Source organism: Salmo salar, chromosome ssa21 (assembly GCF_905237065.1).
Source record: "Salmo salar chromosome ssa21, Ssal_v3.1, whole genome shotgun sequence".
NCBI classification, from domain to species: domain Eukaryota; kingdom Metazoa; phylum Chordata; class Actinopteri; order Salmoniformes; family Salmonidae; genus Salmo; species Salmo salar.
The window spans coordinates 39,777,159-39,796,797 of NC_059462.1; the positions used below are offsets into that span (position 1 = coordinate 39,777,159).

General features: G+C 43.4%; 1 protein-coding gene across 1 annotated transcript; it reads left to right on the plus strand.

Annotated features, from left to right (window-relative positions):
• The first annotated feature begins 6,364 nt into the window (after window positions 1-6,364).
• On the plus strand, window positions 6,365-18,346 carry LOC106582303 (inhibin beta B chain). Its single transcript, XM_014165253.2, has 2 exons — window positions 6,365-7,488; window positions 14,404-18,346. Exons 1-2 carry the CDS (start codon window positions 7,089-7,091, stop codon window positions 15,237-15,239), a joined length of 1,236 nt encoding a protein of 411 aa, XP_014020728.1. The 5' UTR covers window positions 6,365-7,088; the 3' UTR covers window positions 15,240-18,346.
• Window positions 18,347-19,639: the final 1,293 nt, after the last annotated feature.

Sequence of the window (19,639 nt, forward strand, 5' to 3'; positions counted from 1 at the left end):
TTTTGATTTTGATTTTTCCCATGATGTCAAGCAAAGAGGCACTGAGTTTGAAGGAAGGCCTTGAAATACGTCCACAGGTACACCTCCAATTGACATAAATGATGTTAATTAGCCTATCTAAAGCCATGACGTCATTTTCTGGAATTTTCCAAGCTGTTTAAAAGCACAGTCAACTTAGTGTATGTAAACTTCTGACCCACTGGAATTGTGATACAGTGAATTATAAGTGAAATAATCTGTCTGTAAACGATTTTTGGAAAAATGACTTGTGTCATGCACAAAGTAGAGGTCCTAATTGACTTGCCAAAACTATAGTTTGTTAACAAGAAATTTGTGGAGTTGTTGAAAAACTAGTTTTAATGACTCCAACCTAAGTGTATGTAAACTTCCGACTTGAACTGTATATATACAGTACCAGTCAAATTATTTGGACACCTACTCATTCCAGGGTTTTTCTTTATTTTTACTATTTTCTACATTGTAGAATAATAGTGAAGACATCAAAACTATGAAATAACACATATGGAATCACGTAGTAACCAAGAAAGTGTTAAACAAATCAAAATATATTTTGTATTTGAGGTTCTTCAAAGTAGCCACCCTTTGCCTTGCTGACAGCTTTGCGCACTCTTAGCATTCTCTCAACTAGCTTCACCTGGAATGCTTTTCCAATAGTCTTGAAGGAGTTCCCACATAGGTTGAGCACTTGTTGGCTGCTTTTCCTTCACTCTGCGGAAAAAATATGCAGGGCTTGACAATAAGATGTTTATCCACTTGTCCTTCAGACAAGGTGATTGAAAATGTGTTGTTTGATCCAAGAAACCACTTCATTATTATTCCCATACCATTATTACTGAGAATCAGACTAATTTTGCTACCCTCTGCCTATTGGCTACTTAGCTTATTCAAACCTGTCTCAAAATACAACAATTTAAGACATAAAAAATGCTCTTTGACTAGAAATTACCTATAACTGGGCTAATAGCTCACTTACTCTGAAATAATGGGGCGACAGGTAGCCTAGTGTTTAGAGCATTGGACTTGTAACCGAAAGGTTGCAAGATCGCAATCCCCAAACTGACAAGGTAAAAATCTGTTGTTCTGCCACTGAACAAGGTATTAACCCACTATTCCTAGGCCGTCATTGAAAATAATAATGTGTTCTTAACTGACTTGCCTAGTTAAATAAATGTAAAATAAAATAAAATATGAACAAATGTGCACACGTGGCTACATGTAGCTCTCGCTTTGATCTCAAAACAAGAGCATCTACTCATGACAACTCATGCTGTAAACACAGTCCAGTTCAAAGTGAATGGCATAGATCCATATATATATACACACTGATCAAAAAAATAAAGGGAACACTAAAATAACACATCCTAGATCAGAATGAATGAAATAATCTTATTAAATACTTTTTTCTTTACATAGTTGAATGTGCTGACAACAAAATCACACAAAAATAATCAACGGAAATCCAATTTATCAACCCATGGAGGTCTGGATTTGGAGTAACACTCAAAATTAAAGTGGAAAACCACACTACAGGCTGATCCAACTTTGATGTAATGTCCTTAAAACAAGTCAAAATGAGGCTCAGTACTGTGTGTGGCCTCCACGTGCCTGTATGACCTCCCTACAATGCCTGGGTATGCTCCTGATGAGGTGGCGGATGGTCTCCTGAGGGATCTCCTCCCAGACCTGGACTAAAGCATCTGCCAACTCCTGGACAGTCTGTGGTGCAACGTGGCGTTGGTGGATGAAGCGAGACATGATGTCCCAGATGTGCTCAATTGGATTCAGGTCTGGGGAACGGGCGGGCCAGTCCATAGCATCAATGCCTTCCTCTTGCAGGAACTGCTGACACACTCCAGCCAAATGAGGTCTAGCATTGTCTTGCATTAGGAGGAAACCAGGGCCAACCGCACCAGTATATGGTCTCACAAGGGGTCTGAGGATCTCATCTCGGTACCTAATGGCAGTCAGGCTACCTCTGGCGAGCACATGGAGGGCTGTGCGGCCCCCCAAAGAAATGCCACCCCACACCATGACTGACCCACCGCCAAACCGGTCATGCTGGAGGATGTTGCAGGCAGCAGAACGTTCTCCACGGCGTCTCCAGACTCTGTCACGTCTGTCACATGTGCTCAGTGTGAACCTTCTTTCATCTGTGAAGAGCACAGGGCGCCAGTGGCGAATTTGCCAATCTTGGTGTTCTCTGGCAAATGCCAAACGTCCTGCACGGTGTTGGGCTGTAAGCACAACCCCCACCTGTGGACGTCGGGCCCTCATACCACCCTCATGGAGTCTGTTTCTGACCGTTTGAGCAGACACATGCACATTTGTGGCCTGCTGGAGGTCATTTTGCAGGGCTCTGGCAGTGCTCCTCCTGCTCCTCCTTGCACAAAGGCGGAGGTAGCGGTCCTGCTGCTGGGTTGTTGCCCTCCTACGGCCTCCTGATGTACTGGCCTGTCTCCTGGTAGCGCCTCCATGCTCTGGACACTACGCTGACAGACACAGCAAACCTTCTTGCCACAGCTCGCATTGATGTGCCATCCTGGATGAGCTGCACTACCTGAGCCACTTGTGTGGGTTGTAGACTCCATGCTACCACTAGAGTGAAAGCACCGCCAGCATTCGACAGTGACTAAAACATCAGCCAGGAAGCATAGGAACTGAGAAGTGGTCTGTGGTCCCCACCTGCAGAACCACTCCTTTATTGGGGGTGTCTTGCTAATTGCCTATAATTTCCACCTGTTGTCTATTCCATTTGCACAACAGCATGTGAAATGTATTGTCAATCAGTGTTGCTTCCTAAGTGGACAGTTTGATTTCACAGAAGTGTGATTGACTTGGAGTTACATTGTGTTGTTTAAGTGTTCCCTTTATTTTTTTGAGCAGTGTATATATACTATGGCAATGGTCTATTTGTATATACGTTGTAGGGATACTGCAGCTCTGATTGGTTAAGCTGCACCGGGGTCTATAGAGTACGGGCTGAGTCATGCCTGTCAATGCAATAGAATCCTTCTCCTGTTGTAAGAACGGACGCTGGAGATGAGAAGCAGGTTCAAGGAGTTGAACATTTATTGAACAGACAAGTGACAGAACAAGACCAGCATCCGTACAGGGGGGGACAAAGCGGCAATAATGTTGAAGCGGGGACCAACCTCGGGAACAGACAGATATAGGGGAGGTAATGAAAGCAGGTGATTGAGTCCAGGTGAGTCCAATGAATCGCTGATGCGCGGGACGAGGGAAACAGGTGTGCGTAATGATGGTGGCAGGAGTGTGTAGTGCTGGGCAGCCTGGTGCCAGGGAGGGAGAGCGGGAGCAGTCGTGACAACTGTGCATTCTGCCTACAAGAAAATCTCTTGCATAGTTAGTTTTGCATACTAAGTCTTGCATAGTTGGTTTTGTTTCGGTATGTTACATTGAAAGTGGCCAATATTGGCAATTCCCACAGTAGAAGGAAACATTGATAGTGTTAAATAAAGGGGAAAACTAGAATGTTGAATGAAGTTCAATCTCATGCTTCTCTGCGTGGGCTGATATTTCTTCTGTTGCTGCAGTCCCAGGGGAGCTGCACAGCTTAAAGGGAACATTGACCCCAAGTACTTCTCTGCAGCTGCCACCACAACATTTATTTCCTGTGACTCACGTTCCATCTCTGAGGAATAGTTGATAACCATTGCTATGAATGCTATGGAGCCAACCTTACTGAAACATACACTGAGTGTACAAAACATTAAGGACACCTTCCTAATATTAAGTTGCACCCTCCTTTGACCTCAGAACAGCCTCAATTCGTTGGGGCATGGACTCTACATGATGCCGAACGCATTCCACACTGATGCTGGCCCATATTGACTCTAATGCTTCCCACAGCTGTGTCAAGTTGGCTGGATGTCCTTTGGGTGGTGGACCATTCTTGATACACACAGGAAACTGTTGAGTGTGAAAAATTCAGCACTGTTGCAGTTGTTGACACAAACCAGTGTGCCTGGTACCTTCTACCATACCCCTTTCAAAGGCACTTACATATTTTGTCTTGCCCATTCTCACTCTGAATGGTACACATACACAATCGATGTCTCACAATCCGGTCAGTCTATAGCATGGAAAGAGAAGTTGTTCTTAATGTTTTGTCCACTCTGTATATCACTCATTGGCCTATTCCTCTATTCTGGCACAGATCTACTATTCACAGGGATCCTCTCAGAATCCCTCACCCTTCATCCACCCTCCTTTACCTTCTTCACTGCCTCAACATACGACACCTTCTGCACTACTCTGACCCTGGCCATCTCAACCTGCCTCTCTCGCACTGGACACCTCTGATCCAAAGATACAAGAGCACCCTACAGTTGACATACACCATTTTTTCCACTGAACTATTCCTCTGTCCCATGTCCTTCTGCACACTTCCCACATTTTGGAATCTCCCTCCTACACACTGCTGCAACATGCCCATAATTGTGACACCTAGAACACCGCAATGGATTCGGACCCAAAAGCTCTAAAAGCATAACTCATATATCATAACATTAATTTGGCAGGAAAATTCTAAATAAAATCTCAAAAGAACAGACTGCGCCAACTCTGTTTCACCACGCTCTCCACTGGGTCTGCCTGCGTTGCACCAAACGGCGGGCATCACAAACACCAGGAATCTTCAACTTCAATTGCTCCACCTCCACACTTAACGCTACCCCAGAAATCACTCCCTTCAATGATGCCCTGTTCCTAAGCGCAAAGCACGATACAGGTCTTTCCCCCAAGTTGTGTCGCACCGAGCGCCTGCTCCCTCTGATCTGAAGAAACACAAACAAACATCACAAGTCAACTTCAGGTTATCTTCACCGACACAACAGCACCCACCATCTTTTCCACCCAACCTGAAACCACCCATTGATCAGCCAAAAAGGCCTGGTTCCACCCTCTTCAAAAATCGCACTCCCACTGGGCCAAACGTATCTTTATTATAACCATGTCCATAAATGCAAGGCTGTAATTATGCTACAGCAACATTTTCAGTAACGTTTACAGAAACGTTTTACTTGCTATGACTGTGATATGTTTTTAGTATTTTTTTTTATCAACCTTGGTTGAATGCACTGATTGTAAGTTGCTAAGGACAAGAGCACCGCTAAATGACCATAATCTAAATATAAAAATGAAAACTTGCATGGGTAATTCCGGGAATACACTGTAAATTAGATTAACAAAGTACTGAGCAAAGGGTCTGAATACTTATGTAAATGTGATATTTCCGTTTTTTATGTTTTATAAATTTGCAAAAATGTCTAAAAACCTGTTTTTGCTTTGTCAATATGGGGTATTGTGTGTAGATTGATGAGGGAAATAAACAATCGAATCAATTTTAGAATAAGGATGTAACATAACAAAATGTGAAAAAAGTCAAGGGGTCTGAATACTTTCTGAATGCACTGTATATTTTTGTTCAGGATACATAAATTATTATTAACTCTCTCTCTCTTTCTTTCTCTCTCTCTGGTGTCCTTAAGTGACTAACAAAGCTTGTGCCAGGGAAACTAAGTACTGTTGCCTAATCCACGACCACGCTTGACCGTTGGCTAATGCGCCATTTCACTTGTCCTACTAACCTACATCAAGGTATCGGAAGGTGTTGATGTTTTTTGACAAACTGTTGCATTCATTGGTACTTTACTCAGAAATAATTAACAGAGTTTCAGATTAATGGGCCAATAGTGTAGTGAAGGTGTTTCAACAAAGGATGGCGCTGTTTGTTTTCTTTTTTCTTGTGCGTAAAAGCGCACCGATGGCACGAGTTTCCAGAAATGTGTCTTTCAATTCCAAGTTATCGACAAAACCGAGTCGTTCACTGACTGTCGGAACTTGTCAATACCTTACAAAAATGTGATGGTTAAACACATTGGAATAGAATACAAAATTACTATGGTCAATCAACCCCGAAAACTACAGTGAAGTGTGTGTGTGTGTGTGTGTGTGTGTGTGTGTGTGTGTGTGTGTGTGTGTGTGTGTGTGTGTGTGTGTGTGTGTGTGTGTGTGTGTGTAATAATCTCAAAATATCGATACAATTCTTCAAATTTTAGGGTATGAGGAATCTTGCAGATATAGCTCCATATTTATCAAAATGACAATCTGTTTTAGGCCTATAATAAAATCTATTATTTATGAGGTAATGTAGTGTAAAATTATAATAGAGAAATTGATATTCGGGGTTAAAAGGTGTCACTGGTATTCTATCCATCCTGCGCTGCGCTTTTCTCCCAGCAGCACTATTCCTGGCGCGCTGTTGGTGGAACTCCCCACGTGGTTTCAACTCCTGTATAAAAACTTTCGGTGTTAGGTGGCTCCGTGTCGTGATTGCAAAGGAGAAAACTGTAAAGATAACAGCATCTCTTACTGGGCGCAGAGACGTCCCATAGCCAACTCACCAATAGACAGCGAAGACAGTGATCAAGGGATCAGTTGGTTATGGAATGGATTGCAATTTAGTTGGATTCCTAAAGTTGCGCTTATATGAGTGAATTGAATGTAAAGAGCAGTGGTAACCTCATATTTGGAACTTCACATCAGACGTTTCGAATACAAAGCCAGCGTACCGGTGAGATACGTTTGATAACTATGCGTGGTTTGCAAAGGATATGGACTGTAATAATTCGTTTTGATACGTTTGAAAACGCGGTAGAGCCATTCATTTAGTGATCATTTCAAGTTCGCTGGTCAAGACCAAAACCTCTGGAATTGTGCTTTAGATGAGAACTGGACTGATAGTGAGCTTTGGACAAAAAGGACCCAAGCCTAACAGGGCTGGAGATTAAGCAAATAACATAATATCTGTAATAATCATTAGCTCTTGGCAGCAAGATCTTTTGGAATGCAAAAACTACATGGACTGTTTTGGATTACCGTAACTTGTGCATCAATCATCGTTCCATGTGTATTCCCGGTGGCGCATAGTAGGATCATTATCGTGATACTTGTGAAGTAGCCTAACCCTCTAACTTTGCTCTCTGTATTCAGGAACCACTATTCCTTTCCAGCGTGCTTTGGAATTCCAGTCTCAAAAATAGAAAATGAAAAGATATAATCTCACACTGGCTTGTTTAATGGCTTGCATACTTTCAATCCGCTGTACCTTGGGGACAACGCGGGCGCGCATAACGGGGGCAGAGACTCAAACCGTCACCCAGGAGTCGTGCGCATCGTGTGGGTTGCCGGAGGCGTCAGAACGGGTGGACATAGACCTTTTGGAAGCAGTTAAGAGGCACATCTTGAACAGGTTACAAATGAGAGAAAGACCCAACATCACTCATCCTATTCCCAAGGCTGCAATGGTAACAGCGCTGAGGAGGCTTCACGCCGGTAAGGTACGGGAAGACGGGAGGGTTGAGATCCCCAACCTTGATGGACAAGCTTCCTACAGTAACGAGGTGCAAGGGGAGACGTCGGAGATAATCAGTTTTGCAGAATCAGGTAATTATCGATAATCGTATGATTCATATCACTAATTTGATCACCCCTTTTATCTCCCTTTATTTCTGAGTTATGATTCATTCAGTGACACACAGTACCTTACTGTAAAATTCTCTATATTTAACTGAAAAAGGTAAATGATACCATTATCGGAATGAATGAAATTAGTTGAGTGGAGGGGTTTGTATTTGACATGATTTTACTATAATTACAAGGGTTTTTTTGCTACGTAAATTGTTTCAACATTACAACATATTAATTAATAGTTGGTATTTTATATCACTTGCGCTTCTAGAGGTCTTAACAAAGGCTTCCAAACTGGCAGCAACTACAGGGCAAAACAGACCAAAAGTACATGGCAAAATGCTCAACCATTTAAGGTTTAAGACTTGATGCCAATCGATTCTGTTTTCTATACATTTTAAATTCATTGGGCACTATAATCACATAGGAGTTAAATTGGAACAGCATTATGACTCACAGGTGCAACAAATATAGCCTGTTACAATGCATACCTCAAAATATCTTAATAAGCCAGAAACAACAATACCATGCATCCACTAGAGGTCAAAACGTTTTTGGCTCTCCAAAGATATGCTTTGGTACTGTATTCCGCAACTAGCTTTCACATTCTCACGTCAGAATTAGACGTTCATCCACGTTTCTCAAAATAAAATGTAAGATGAAGTTTAATCATTAACTCCGAATGGTTAAGGTAAGGGTTAAGGTTTGGGATATAAAACAAAAATCTAAAAAACAACTTTCTGTCACTGAACATGCAAACTTCTGCATTAGAGGCTTACGCCCATCCTCCATCCCTGTCCATAATACCCAAACAAAACTGAAACCTACTTGAAGGTAACAGCACGCACTGTTACCCCTAGTGGCCAGTTGATGTGCTCAGACATGGATGAACTTCTAATACTGACTTGTATCATGGGTGACCTTCTTTGGGGTGGAATTACAGTACCATTAGAAATACAACAATTCTTTCCCTGCCCATAACATTTTCCCAAAATGCACCATAATTTGCAGTATACTGCGGTAAAATGTTTCAGAGTATTTTTCTGTTGATAATACCCCAAATTACAGGATAAATTACAGTTTTCCGTTACAGTGTAGACAATCAGCACGTTTTTCTGTGCTCAAATATATTGAGCACAGAAAAATGGGTTTCCTCAAAACTTTTGAATAATAACAGCACATTGGGGTTTACAGTGGACTCACACACAGGGCCAGATTAGCAAATCATAGATGGTTGTGCATCAGAAGTTTTTCTCTTGTTATGTCAGTCACTGACAGTAACTCAATTAGCCATGTCAGTTACCAATTTTTTGATTGGTAAGTTAGTCTAGCCAGCTATCTAAACTTGTAGTAATCATGGCCGAATACCGACCAGGCACGCAGGGCACGTTCCCAGGGGCCCTGACCCCCAGGGGGCCCCAATTTATTTTGTTTGTCACTTTCACTCAGATATCATTAACATGCCATAAGTCATGGCAGAATGTGTAGAATCGCAGGTAATCGCAGGTAATTAGTGTTAAAACTGCAAAAATTACTCCCTGCCCCATGGAAAATATTTATAATTGCAGAAAACTTGCTTTAAAACTGGAATATTTTCTCTACGTTACCCAACCAAGGCAGGGCCCCCCAGTTATCATGTGGGCCCTCCATTTCCTCTCCTCCCCCATCTGATGGTTATCAGTGCGGCAGCAGCAGGCTGTCTACACTTATTGAGAGCAGGCTCCTGAGTCCTCCTGTGGTTGCGTTTGCATTTAAAATATATATATATATATATATATATAAAATATATATATATAAAATATATATACTACATATATAATATACAGTATATTTAGTTTTTAATTCTTTATTTTGTTTCCCTCTTGGGCCTCGGCCTCAGCCCCTGTAAGCCCCTGCATTAATCCGGCCCTGTACACACACACACTCTATGAGCTCTAATCTATCATCAGTTAGATAACTGAAATCAATAATTGACAGGTTAGTGAGGTGAGAACGTCCTATTTAACTGTTTTTTTTTTAAAGGTTTTTTAGCAGAGGAAGCATAGATGCCGGTCGCACAGTACGACGCTGCAGCACAAACAGTACAATCAGCTTGGATGGATTCCTAGCTGTTGCCTTCGAATGGGATTTTTTAAATTTTATTTAACCTTTAATTAACTAGGCAAGTCAGTTGAGAACAAATTCTTATTTACAATGACGACGTGCCCCGGCCAAACCCTAACGACGCTGGGCCAATTGTGTGCCGCCCTATGGGACTCTCATACATTTGGTATGTTACATAAGACAGGTTACGCGAACGTATAGCAACCCAAAGGTTACGTGTTTGAATCACATCACGGTCAACTTTAGCATCTAATTAGCAACTTTGCAATTACTTGCTACTTTTTAACTTCTTTGCAACTACTTAGCATGTTAGCTAACCCTTCCCTTAACCCTAATCTTAACCCTTTAACTTAACCCCCAACACTAACCTTAACCCCAACCTTAATCCTAACCCCTTACCCATAACCCCTTTAGCTAATATTAGCCACCTAACTAACATTAGTGTTAACTACCTAGCGACCTAGCTAACGTTAGCCACAACAAATTGGAATTTGTAACATATCATACATTTCGCAAATTCATAACATATTGTAGGAATTGCAATTTGTAACAAATTGTACGAATTGCAAATTAATACATACCATATGAAACGTAACATACTAATTGGAGTGTGCCAGAACTACATTTTACTATGTTACATCTACCTCTGAGTCCATGTTAAACGCAAGGCAATTATTAGGTGAGCACCCCCGGTTGTGGGTTCGGGTGATGGAGAGATGGAGGAGGAGGGTGCATGGTGTGCCCATATCACAGTTTTCTAAAGAATGTTTTTGTCATATAATGGTTCACCAACCAGGCCTCTTTGCTTTTGCCATTATTCACGACACCTTTGAGCCTTTGTGCAGCATTGTGCCATGGAACTGGCTTTGCTCCCTGTTCTGTAGACCCCCCTCTGCCTTCAGGCCAGCTGGCACTCACCCCCAGAGCCCAGAGTCCAGACTGCCTGCCAGGGCATGGAGAGAGGGACAAGGCCCCTAGAGCGACCTGGAGAGAGGCAGCTAGACCAGGCCCAGGCACAGGCCGGGTGATGTCACAGTCAAAGATCAAGGTGTGCTGCTAGGGGCCGAGGGAAGTTTGTGGTGGGCATTACTGGTTGGCTGGTAGGGCTGAGAGGAGTTTGTGCTGGGCATTACTGGTTGGCTGGTAGGGGCTGAGGGGAGTTTGTGCAGGGCATTACTGGATGACTGATAGGGGCTGAGAGGAGTTTGTGCAGGGCATTACTGGATGACTGATAGGGGCTGAGAGGAGTTTGTGCAGGGCATTACTGGATGACTGATAGGGGCTGAGAGGAGTTTGTGCTGAGCATTACTGGATGACTGATAGGGGCTGAGAGGAGTTTGTGCTGGGCATTACTGGATGACTGATAGGGGCTGAGAGGAGTTTGTGCTGGGCATTACTGGATGACTGATCGGGGCTGAGAGGAGTTTGTGCTGGGCATTACTGGATGACTGATAGGGGCTGAGAGGAGTTTGTGCTGGGCATTACTGGATGACTGCGAAGTATCAGGCCAAAGTATTCTGTGAGGTGTGTGGGACGCTGTCCTATTTTATTCACATAGTTTTAACTGTATGGTTTTCAGCCTGCTAGGAGCTAGGAGGCAGCTATTGCTCTCAGTCACCAATCAGTCTTAGACTGCATAGCGGAGCAGAGGCTGAGACTGAGCTCACTGCCAACGTTCCAGGTAAGGAACAGTGCCAACCCCCCGTCTCTTATGACACGGTCCCGCGGGCCCTCGCTTTGGCGGCGGGATTCGGTGTCCCGTAACCACGGGAGCGAAGCGGAGGGCAGGGGGAGATGTGAGCATCTCGATTGTCGTTGGTATAGCCGTTTGGACCGGTTGAACTCCCTGTGACTCCAGTCCAAGTAACGGAATTAAGACTTCATTATTGGATGTCATTAACTCTGGCCCAGTCTCCGGGTTGTATCCCAAATGGCACCCTATTCCCTATATAGTGCACTACTTTTAACCAGAGCCATATGGGCCATGGTAAAAATGTGTGCACTATAGAGGGAATAGGGTGCCATTTGGGATGCAACCTTGCAGGGCTATAGGGCTGGCTTCTGGGTTTACTCTGGGACACAGTCTTTCATGAAGAAACATCAATCATGCCCTGTCTGGAGCTGCTCCAGGCATTTTCCACATCACACTCAATCCATGCACCCCCCCCCTCAACCCCCTCCCTGTGTGTCATTTCTCCACCACTACCACCAAAGCAGCTCACTAACTGCTGGCCAAATGGAGCTCACCCTGACCTGCTGTGCTCTTTCCCCCTCTCCTATTTCCCTGTGTGGAATTCCTGGAGTGCAGAGCTGAGCGTTGTGCTCCAGCAGCCTAAGGGATGCCTGTCAGAGCCGTGTGTGTGTGTCACTGCGAGGCGAGGCTCCTGTCAAAGCAGCGGTGCTCCGCGATGTGTGGTCTCTGTTGACACAGACTTTGAGTAATGAGCATAGCACCCTGCTACATACACCCTGCCTATGTTGCGCACATGCACACACAAACACACATACACACACTGACTGCCGGCGCATCTGCCTTCCTGCCTCCCTGATTACCTGCTTACCTACCTGTCTGCCTGATTTCCCGCCTGTTTACCTACCTGTCTGCCTGATTTCCCGCCTGTTTACCTACCTGTATGCCTGATTTCCCGCCTGCTTACCGACCTGTCTGCCTGTCGGCCTGCCTTGTTGTTGTGTTGATAGCGCAGGTGGGGACACGCTGAGGCAGCTGTAGCTCCAGCAGAGAAAGAGAGGCCCACCCAGATGTCACCCTCCCTTCACCTGCCCTGCCCTAACCATGCCTGGCCCAGGAGCACATTGACCCCAGGCACACTCCGAATCAGGAAGCACACCTCCTGGTTTAACTGGTCTCCTCCCTAACCTCCTTCCTCACCTCGCTTCCCCCCTCACCTTCCCACAGCCTGTAGTCAGTGCACACCAGGGTTAAAGCACCTGGCTATGTGTTTTTGTGGTATTTTAGAAAATGAAAGAAAAGCTAAATAGTTTAAGTGTTTTCTAGAAGGATGATTCTCAATCCACTTCAGCATCCATTTTAATGTGGCCACCCACTGGGCACACACTGGTTGAATCAATGTTGTTTCCATGTCTTTTCAATGAAATTGAACCAACGTGGAAAAGATGTTGAATTTACGTCTGTGGCCAGTGGGCAGTCTCAGTGGGCAGTCTCAGATACCCTAACTTGTGGGTCATTAAACATGTATGTTATTTTTTTCCCAGATGGAATATAAAGCTTCACCACATTTTTTTTTTTACAAGATCATATGACCATGCTTCAGACTGGAGTATCTTTGTAGTCAGAGATTCAGACTGCCATCTCTCCCCACCCAGCACTTCATTGCCTCACATACACTGTCACTCAGGGTACAGATAGAGAAACGCCCTGGCCTAGAAGCTCCCCTGTTGATCACTGGGAGCTGTTGAGGCAAGCAGCAAGGCATGGTAGTAAATGAGGCGAGGTTAGATACTCCTTACCTCGGGCCATGACAGCAGTTAAAACAGGGGAAAACTGTTATTGAGTCAATGCCTTTAGATCTACACTTCTGATGCATTTCCACACATACAGTTCTTCTTACGTACTTGATACTGCACCCTGAGGGTTCGATGTCGATGTTGCTGAAATGCATGCACCTTGTGCTTTTGTTGTTGCCACAGGGATGTGTTTGTTTGTGTGTGTGTGTGTGTGTGTGTGTGTGTGTGTGTGTGTGTGTGTTTACTTTGGCTCCCAGCTGACGTACTGTAGCGGGAGGCAGAACTAGTCTGAACAGGTCTGTGTGAAATGAATGTAAAATCACTGTTACTGGAGTACGTTGTAAACGTAGGATTGCTTTAAAAGGACCATCTTTGGTGGTCAGCTGTTGACACCAACTCACGCTAATCAGTGTGTAAACAAAGACATTTGGCCGCTTCAACATGTGCTCAGCTGTAGCCGATCCTGGCTAACCCCCAGACAGAACCCTCTCGGTTTTCACAGTAATTTGGAAGACATAATTAGGCTTCAAAAAAGATACGGCCGACTCCAAACTCCATTATGCCTTAGACATTTGGAATCTCTTCATTGTGTCATTTTAGAAAGTGGCCAATGTCATGCAAATGTATTTTATTTTTGCCTCATCATGCTATTGGTTAGTTGGGCCACGCGCTCAATGCCAGGCAGTAGCGAGGCTGTCTCCTAATACCTCAATGGAGTCTTTATGCTGTCAGTCTCAGAGGCTCCGGGGAGCTCAGGGGGTTTCACAGCAGTGCCTCACACACACGCATGCATGCACGCACACACGCACACACACACAAACAGCAAACTCAATTAACCCCCTGGGGCCCGGGCCTTGTCCACCCCCCTCCTCCACTCTCATAGTGTTCACAATCAGACCTGAGGCCAACTGGGCCTGCTCCCAGAACTGGGCTGTCAGGAGGAACAGACTGTAAGGAACTAGGCTAACGGCATGTGATGTATGAGAAAGAGAGTGGTGATGGAGGAGAGGAGAGACAGAAGTGACTGAAGTGCTCTTTCTGGCTCCCTGCTTGGGGCTCCCTGTGAATGTTTGTCCACTTTCTTTCCCTCTTACGAATGACACTCATATGTAGTGTGACATAACTTTAATTCACAGAGACACAAGTTGGAATACTGTGTGGATTTCATCCTCCTGTCCTGTTTTACTTTGTGAATCTTGTCAGATTTTCTAACTTGCCCTTTAAAATGGTCAGTTTATTCTCTTGACCCTTGACTGTACGGTATATATCACTAAACCCACGTTTCTCTCTCTTCTCGATCAGATGAGCTGGCTTCATCTCAAGCCTCTAAGTCCAGCCTCCACTTCCTCATCTCCAGTGAAGGGAACCAGAACCTGCATGTGTCTCAGGCCAACCTGTGGCTCTACTTCAGGCTGCTGCCCACCGGCTCCGAGAAAGGGCCTCGACGCAAAGTCACAGTTAAAATCCACTACCATGAGGCAGGGACTGGAGCTGCAGGTGGAGCCAGGGGAGGGACAGGGCCAGGGGCAGGGGGAGGAGGTCGGTGGACCCTAGTGGAGAAGCGTGTGGACCTAAAGCGCAGCGGCTGGCACACCTTCCCTCTGTCAGAGGCAGTGAGGGCCCTGTTTGGTAAGGGTGGCCGGCGGCAGGACCTGGAGGTGCGTTGTGAGGGCTGTGAGGCATTCAACGTGGTTCCTATCTTAGTTGACCCAGCAGAACCCTCACACAGGCCCTTTCTGGTGGTTCGGGCACGGCAGGTGGAAGGGAACCACCGCATCAGGAAGAGGGGGCTGGAGTGTGACGGGAGCAGTGGAGGCCTGTGCTGCAGACGACAGTTCTACATAGACTTTCGCCTCATTGGCTGGAACGACTGGATCATCGCACCCGCGGGTTACTACGGTAACTACTGCGAGGGAAGCTGCCCGGCGTACATGGCGGGGGTACCGGGGTCGGCGTCATCGTTCCACACGGCAGTGGTCAACCAGTACCGGATGAGGGGCATGAGCCCCGGCTCGGTCAACTCCTGTTGTATCCCCACCAAGCTCAGTACCATGTCTATGCTGTACTTCGACGATGAGTACAACATAGTAAAACGAGACGTGCCCAATATGATAGTGGAAGAGTGTGGCTGTGCCTGAGTTTCTGTGACTTTTTAAACTTTGAAAGTTAAATCAAACGACGATAGTCAAAATGTCTTGTACAAAAATACCTTTTTGTATGACACACATATAAATATATAGTTATATGGAAGCACACCAACAGGTACACACAAACAAGATGTATTTATGCTTTGTTGTATTTATCTGGCTGAGCGAGGCCAGGTTCTGTCCATTCCATGTTAAGAACTTCAGAACGGTTCCAGAGTTTTGGGAAGAGAAGGAAATGGTTGATCACCAAATGATAACATTTTTCTAGTTTGCCATTTCTAGAGGAAAAATAATGGTCCTTCATCTCTTCTCTGATGAAGATGGAAAGAAAAGCGCTTAGTGAAGCAACACACCAGGACATTGACTAAACAAAAGCACTGACAATGATAATTCATCAGCTTATATAATTCAGAAACACCAGCACTTCCATAAAGAATGTCATAAAGACACTGTGACTGTCTGATCCTGTGGAATTATAACATAAACTGTATCAGCAAGCGCTTATTATTGAATAAAGCTTTTCCAGGACTACACTCCTGTCCAAGTGAGGTAACGACACAACATTGACATATTGTTGTTGACATTGGACCACGTTCTTTCCTCCTGCTTGTGTAAGTGTCTGTCTGTCTGTCTGTCTGTCTGTCTGTCTGTCTGTCTGTCTGTCTGTCTGTCTGTCTGTCTGTCTGTCTGTCTGTCTGTCTGTCTGTCTGTCTGTCTGTCTGTCTGTCTGTCTGTCTGTCTGTCTGTCTGTCCATGCTGCAAGCAATCGCTCACTAAGTTCAAAGGTGAAGATGGACCTTTGTGCAAACTGCACTACATACACTTAATCCTGAGAACGGAGAGTCCCCACTGCCCCTACTTGTTCCAATAAAGTGGACCTCGAAGTGGCGATGAGTTGTTTGTTAGGCCCCAACAGGGCATGATGGTGCAGTGCAGCACTTGCAGACTAAACTCTTTAAATGCACACTCCCACTCCTAATAGCACTTGCATATTGAAATGCCTTCAAAGTGGTACTGAGTGTCCTGTCATAAATAAGTGCCACATGATCTATGCAATGTATAGTAACCCACCCATGCCCACCCATACAACTGAACATACCAGACTGAACTGAACTGAACTTTCTCCTCCTCCTATGCTAATGTAACTCCTATCAAATACTTGAAATGTGATCTTTCGCTTCCTTTTTTTCAAAGCGAATGATTGTTATGACATTTGCACTGAAAAGTTGCGGGATTAGTTAATAAACAAACTGCCATTGAGAAGTTATTTTTATAGAAGTAAATTGACATTCTTTGTTTAATAAAGTAATTTACCTACACAGCAAATTCTCCAGTGTTAAATCCACACTGAGAGTGTTAAATTAACACTGAATGTGTTGGCCCGTATCGGCACTGGAACAGTGTTAAATTAACACACTGATATGTGTAAAGCCTCATTTCCCAGCATCCCTTGCCTTTTGAGGTTCATATTAATAATTGTTTGTTTCAATATCTATGTTTTTGCATGTACATTAATTGATTGATTAATCCTATTATTCTCAAATATAAATTAGATACATTTTCTAAACTAATCCAATATGTTACTTGGATTTGTTGCACCTGTTACTGAAATGGTTGTTCCAGTTTAGATGCTTTCGCTAGTCTCATATTTCAGTCTTCCCAACCCTGGTAGTTGCATATGATAAAAAATTCAGAATGTTGGATATCCCCACTCTGGCTAGAGTTCAATCGGAATTACACAGCATTATACAAGCCAGCATAATGTGACAGGTTGCATGAATAAGGCAAAAATGTTGGGTTGTTTGGATTACCCAACATGGGTTAATTTAACCATGAATTTAGTTTTTATTCACCTTCATGCTGGGTTGACCAAATAGCTCTGTCTTTTCTAATGTCATCTATCGGTTAATTTCAGGAGGCAGGACTTATTAAGGGCATGGTTTTTATAAAGTTATTTTTGGCCATGTGAGATTAAATGTAATTCCTGTTGATAATGTAAGTTTGTACACTGCAATGTAACATTTCTATGAATATTATTGTACATTACATATTCTAATACAAAAATATTAACATTATGATTTACATATAGCAAGAAAGTGTTAACTATCCTATTGGAGAGATCACATTTGCATCGGCTTTTAAGGTACTCACACATTTCTGTACACTTTATTAACATTACCAAAGTGTTAGTGTTCAACCATAACATGCAATAACAATTCAACAGAACAGATTAACTGGAATTACATTTACTCTCATGGGTGGCCCAAAATAACTTGCTGAAAGTCACGCCCCTAAAAAGCCAAGCCTCCATGTCTTGTGATCTGACCTGCTGGGTCATATCTCAATAAACAAGCGTCAACAAACCAAACTTGGTCTTAAAAAATAATAACTAAATGACCCAATGCCTGCAACCCAGCAGTTGGTTCATGCAAACAACCCAGTATTATTTTGTTTATGTCCTCAAAATAAGGCCTCATGAAATACATATTGTATTTTTTTAATAATTACATTTTAATTTTGGTATTTTAATTTAGGATTTCACCTGGTTAAGACCACAGGACTGTAAGTGGATGAATGCAACAAAGCTTGTCTCTGTCACTAACAAATTCAGTCATGGGTGATAACTCCACAACTTACTCGAAATGCAAAGCACTCTGGGAAATATGGAAATCAAGCTTTACACTAAGCAGTGTGTTAATTCAACACTGTTCAGTGTCTATACGGGTCCACACTTTCAGTGTTAATTTAACTCTGGGGAATTTGCTGTGTAATAATGGAACCAAAGAGGCCAAGATTATTTTAGCTTGATCATAAGAGGCCTAATCTACGTATCAGGGTACACTATGATGATTTCATTTCTTAGTTCTATTATTTCCTTTCTCTATCTATTTTGTACAATAAACATGTGGAACACTTAATTTTTCATCTTTAATTCTATTTTTTCAGTTTTTCTATTTAATAAAAATATATTTTTAGTTCCTGTTTCAGAATAATTTAGTCGTGTAAATGTCATCTGTACAGTTTATGTAAAATAAAATGTGTTTTCTTAAAATATTTTGTAACTTTAAAATAAATTCTTACTCTGCATTATTATTGTATTCTCCAGTGTTGTGGTCGAAATCCTTTTAGTGAGTCCTTTCAGGCACTCAATTCAGCAGCTTCTAGATTTGGAAAGTAAACAAAGGAACTTCAATAGCAATCTGCATCTATACTGCTCCACATGTAAAACATCTCACTGTCAGTGTCAGGACTTTGCCCCTTGCTTACTAGCTGTACTATTCCGCATCATTTGCTGAAGTGGTGAAAAAGCTAACTGGTAAGCATGTAACTGTCTGTCAGAACAGTACTAGTTGTACCTAGCTGTCCGTCATTTGCTGAATGTAATACAGCTGAGAGACAGACGGTCACATATCATCTTAATTTCTGATGCTCCCCTATCAGTGTTGTGCTGGTGGGTTGGGTAGGTTTAATTTGGGAAACAGTACAGATTTGAGAGATCCTAGGGGCAGCAGCGTGTAGCCACATGGCCTTATTACATCACAGCCAACGGGTTCCCCTGAAAGAGTCTTATTTGACTGTTGCTGTTTATCAGAGCCACAGGCTAAGGTTGCCAGAATGCCAGTTGTAGCTATGTGTACAGATGTAGGATCTTAATTCGAGCCAGTTTTCTAGAGCAGGAAAATAATCCTGCAGCAACAGTAAATGTGAATTATTATGTGGATTATAATTAATGGACATTTTTGGAGAGGTTGAAAAAACATTTGTCAGGGAAAATCAAGTCTGAAATTTCAAAGTGGAAATTACAAACTTTAGAAGCCTTTTTAAACTTTAGACACACTACAAGTTTTAAATGTCTTGCATTGCAGGATCGTGCAACAGGGTGATCAAATTAAGATCCTTTATCTCTAAATACCATGTGCAAACAGAATGGGCCTGCACACCTACTAACCCATCGAGTGTTTCTGCAATGCAACGATCTTCTTGCAACACAAGCAAAACATACACAAGCACAAACCACGCGTTCGCAAAAACATTGCTTGAGATAATTGGTTGAAATGTGTCCATGTGGATGTGCCAAGTGGATGAGATAGATATCTACACCTGACGCCGGCCTGTAGGGTGAATAACATGTTTGGGACTGGGAGAGAGGGACGGTTCAATTTAACACTTTGCTTGAACTGAATGAGTCAGTAAGAAAGAGCGAGAGAGTGAGAGAGGGAGAGAGAGAGGAAGAGAAAAAAAAGTTTGTTGGAGGAGGAATAATTGTCTGGGGCTGTTTTTCATGGTTTGGGCTAGGCCCCTTAGTTCCAGTGAAGGGAAATGTTAACGGTACAGCAGACAATGGGATTCTAGACGATTCTGTGCTTCCAACTTTGTGGCATCAGTTTGGG

Excerpts from the sequence above, each read along its gene's own strand:
- LOC106582303 (XM_014165253.2), top strand. The coding sequence starts at position 7,089 with ATGAAAAGATATAATCTCACACTGGCTTGTTTAATGGCTTGCATACTT. Across the intron at positions 7,489-14,403 it reads AATCAGTTTTGCAGAATCAG|ATGAGCTGGCTTCATCTCAA; the intron begins GTAATTATCGAT and ends CTTCTCGATCAG.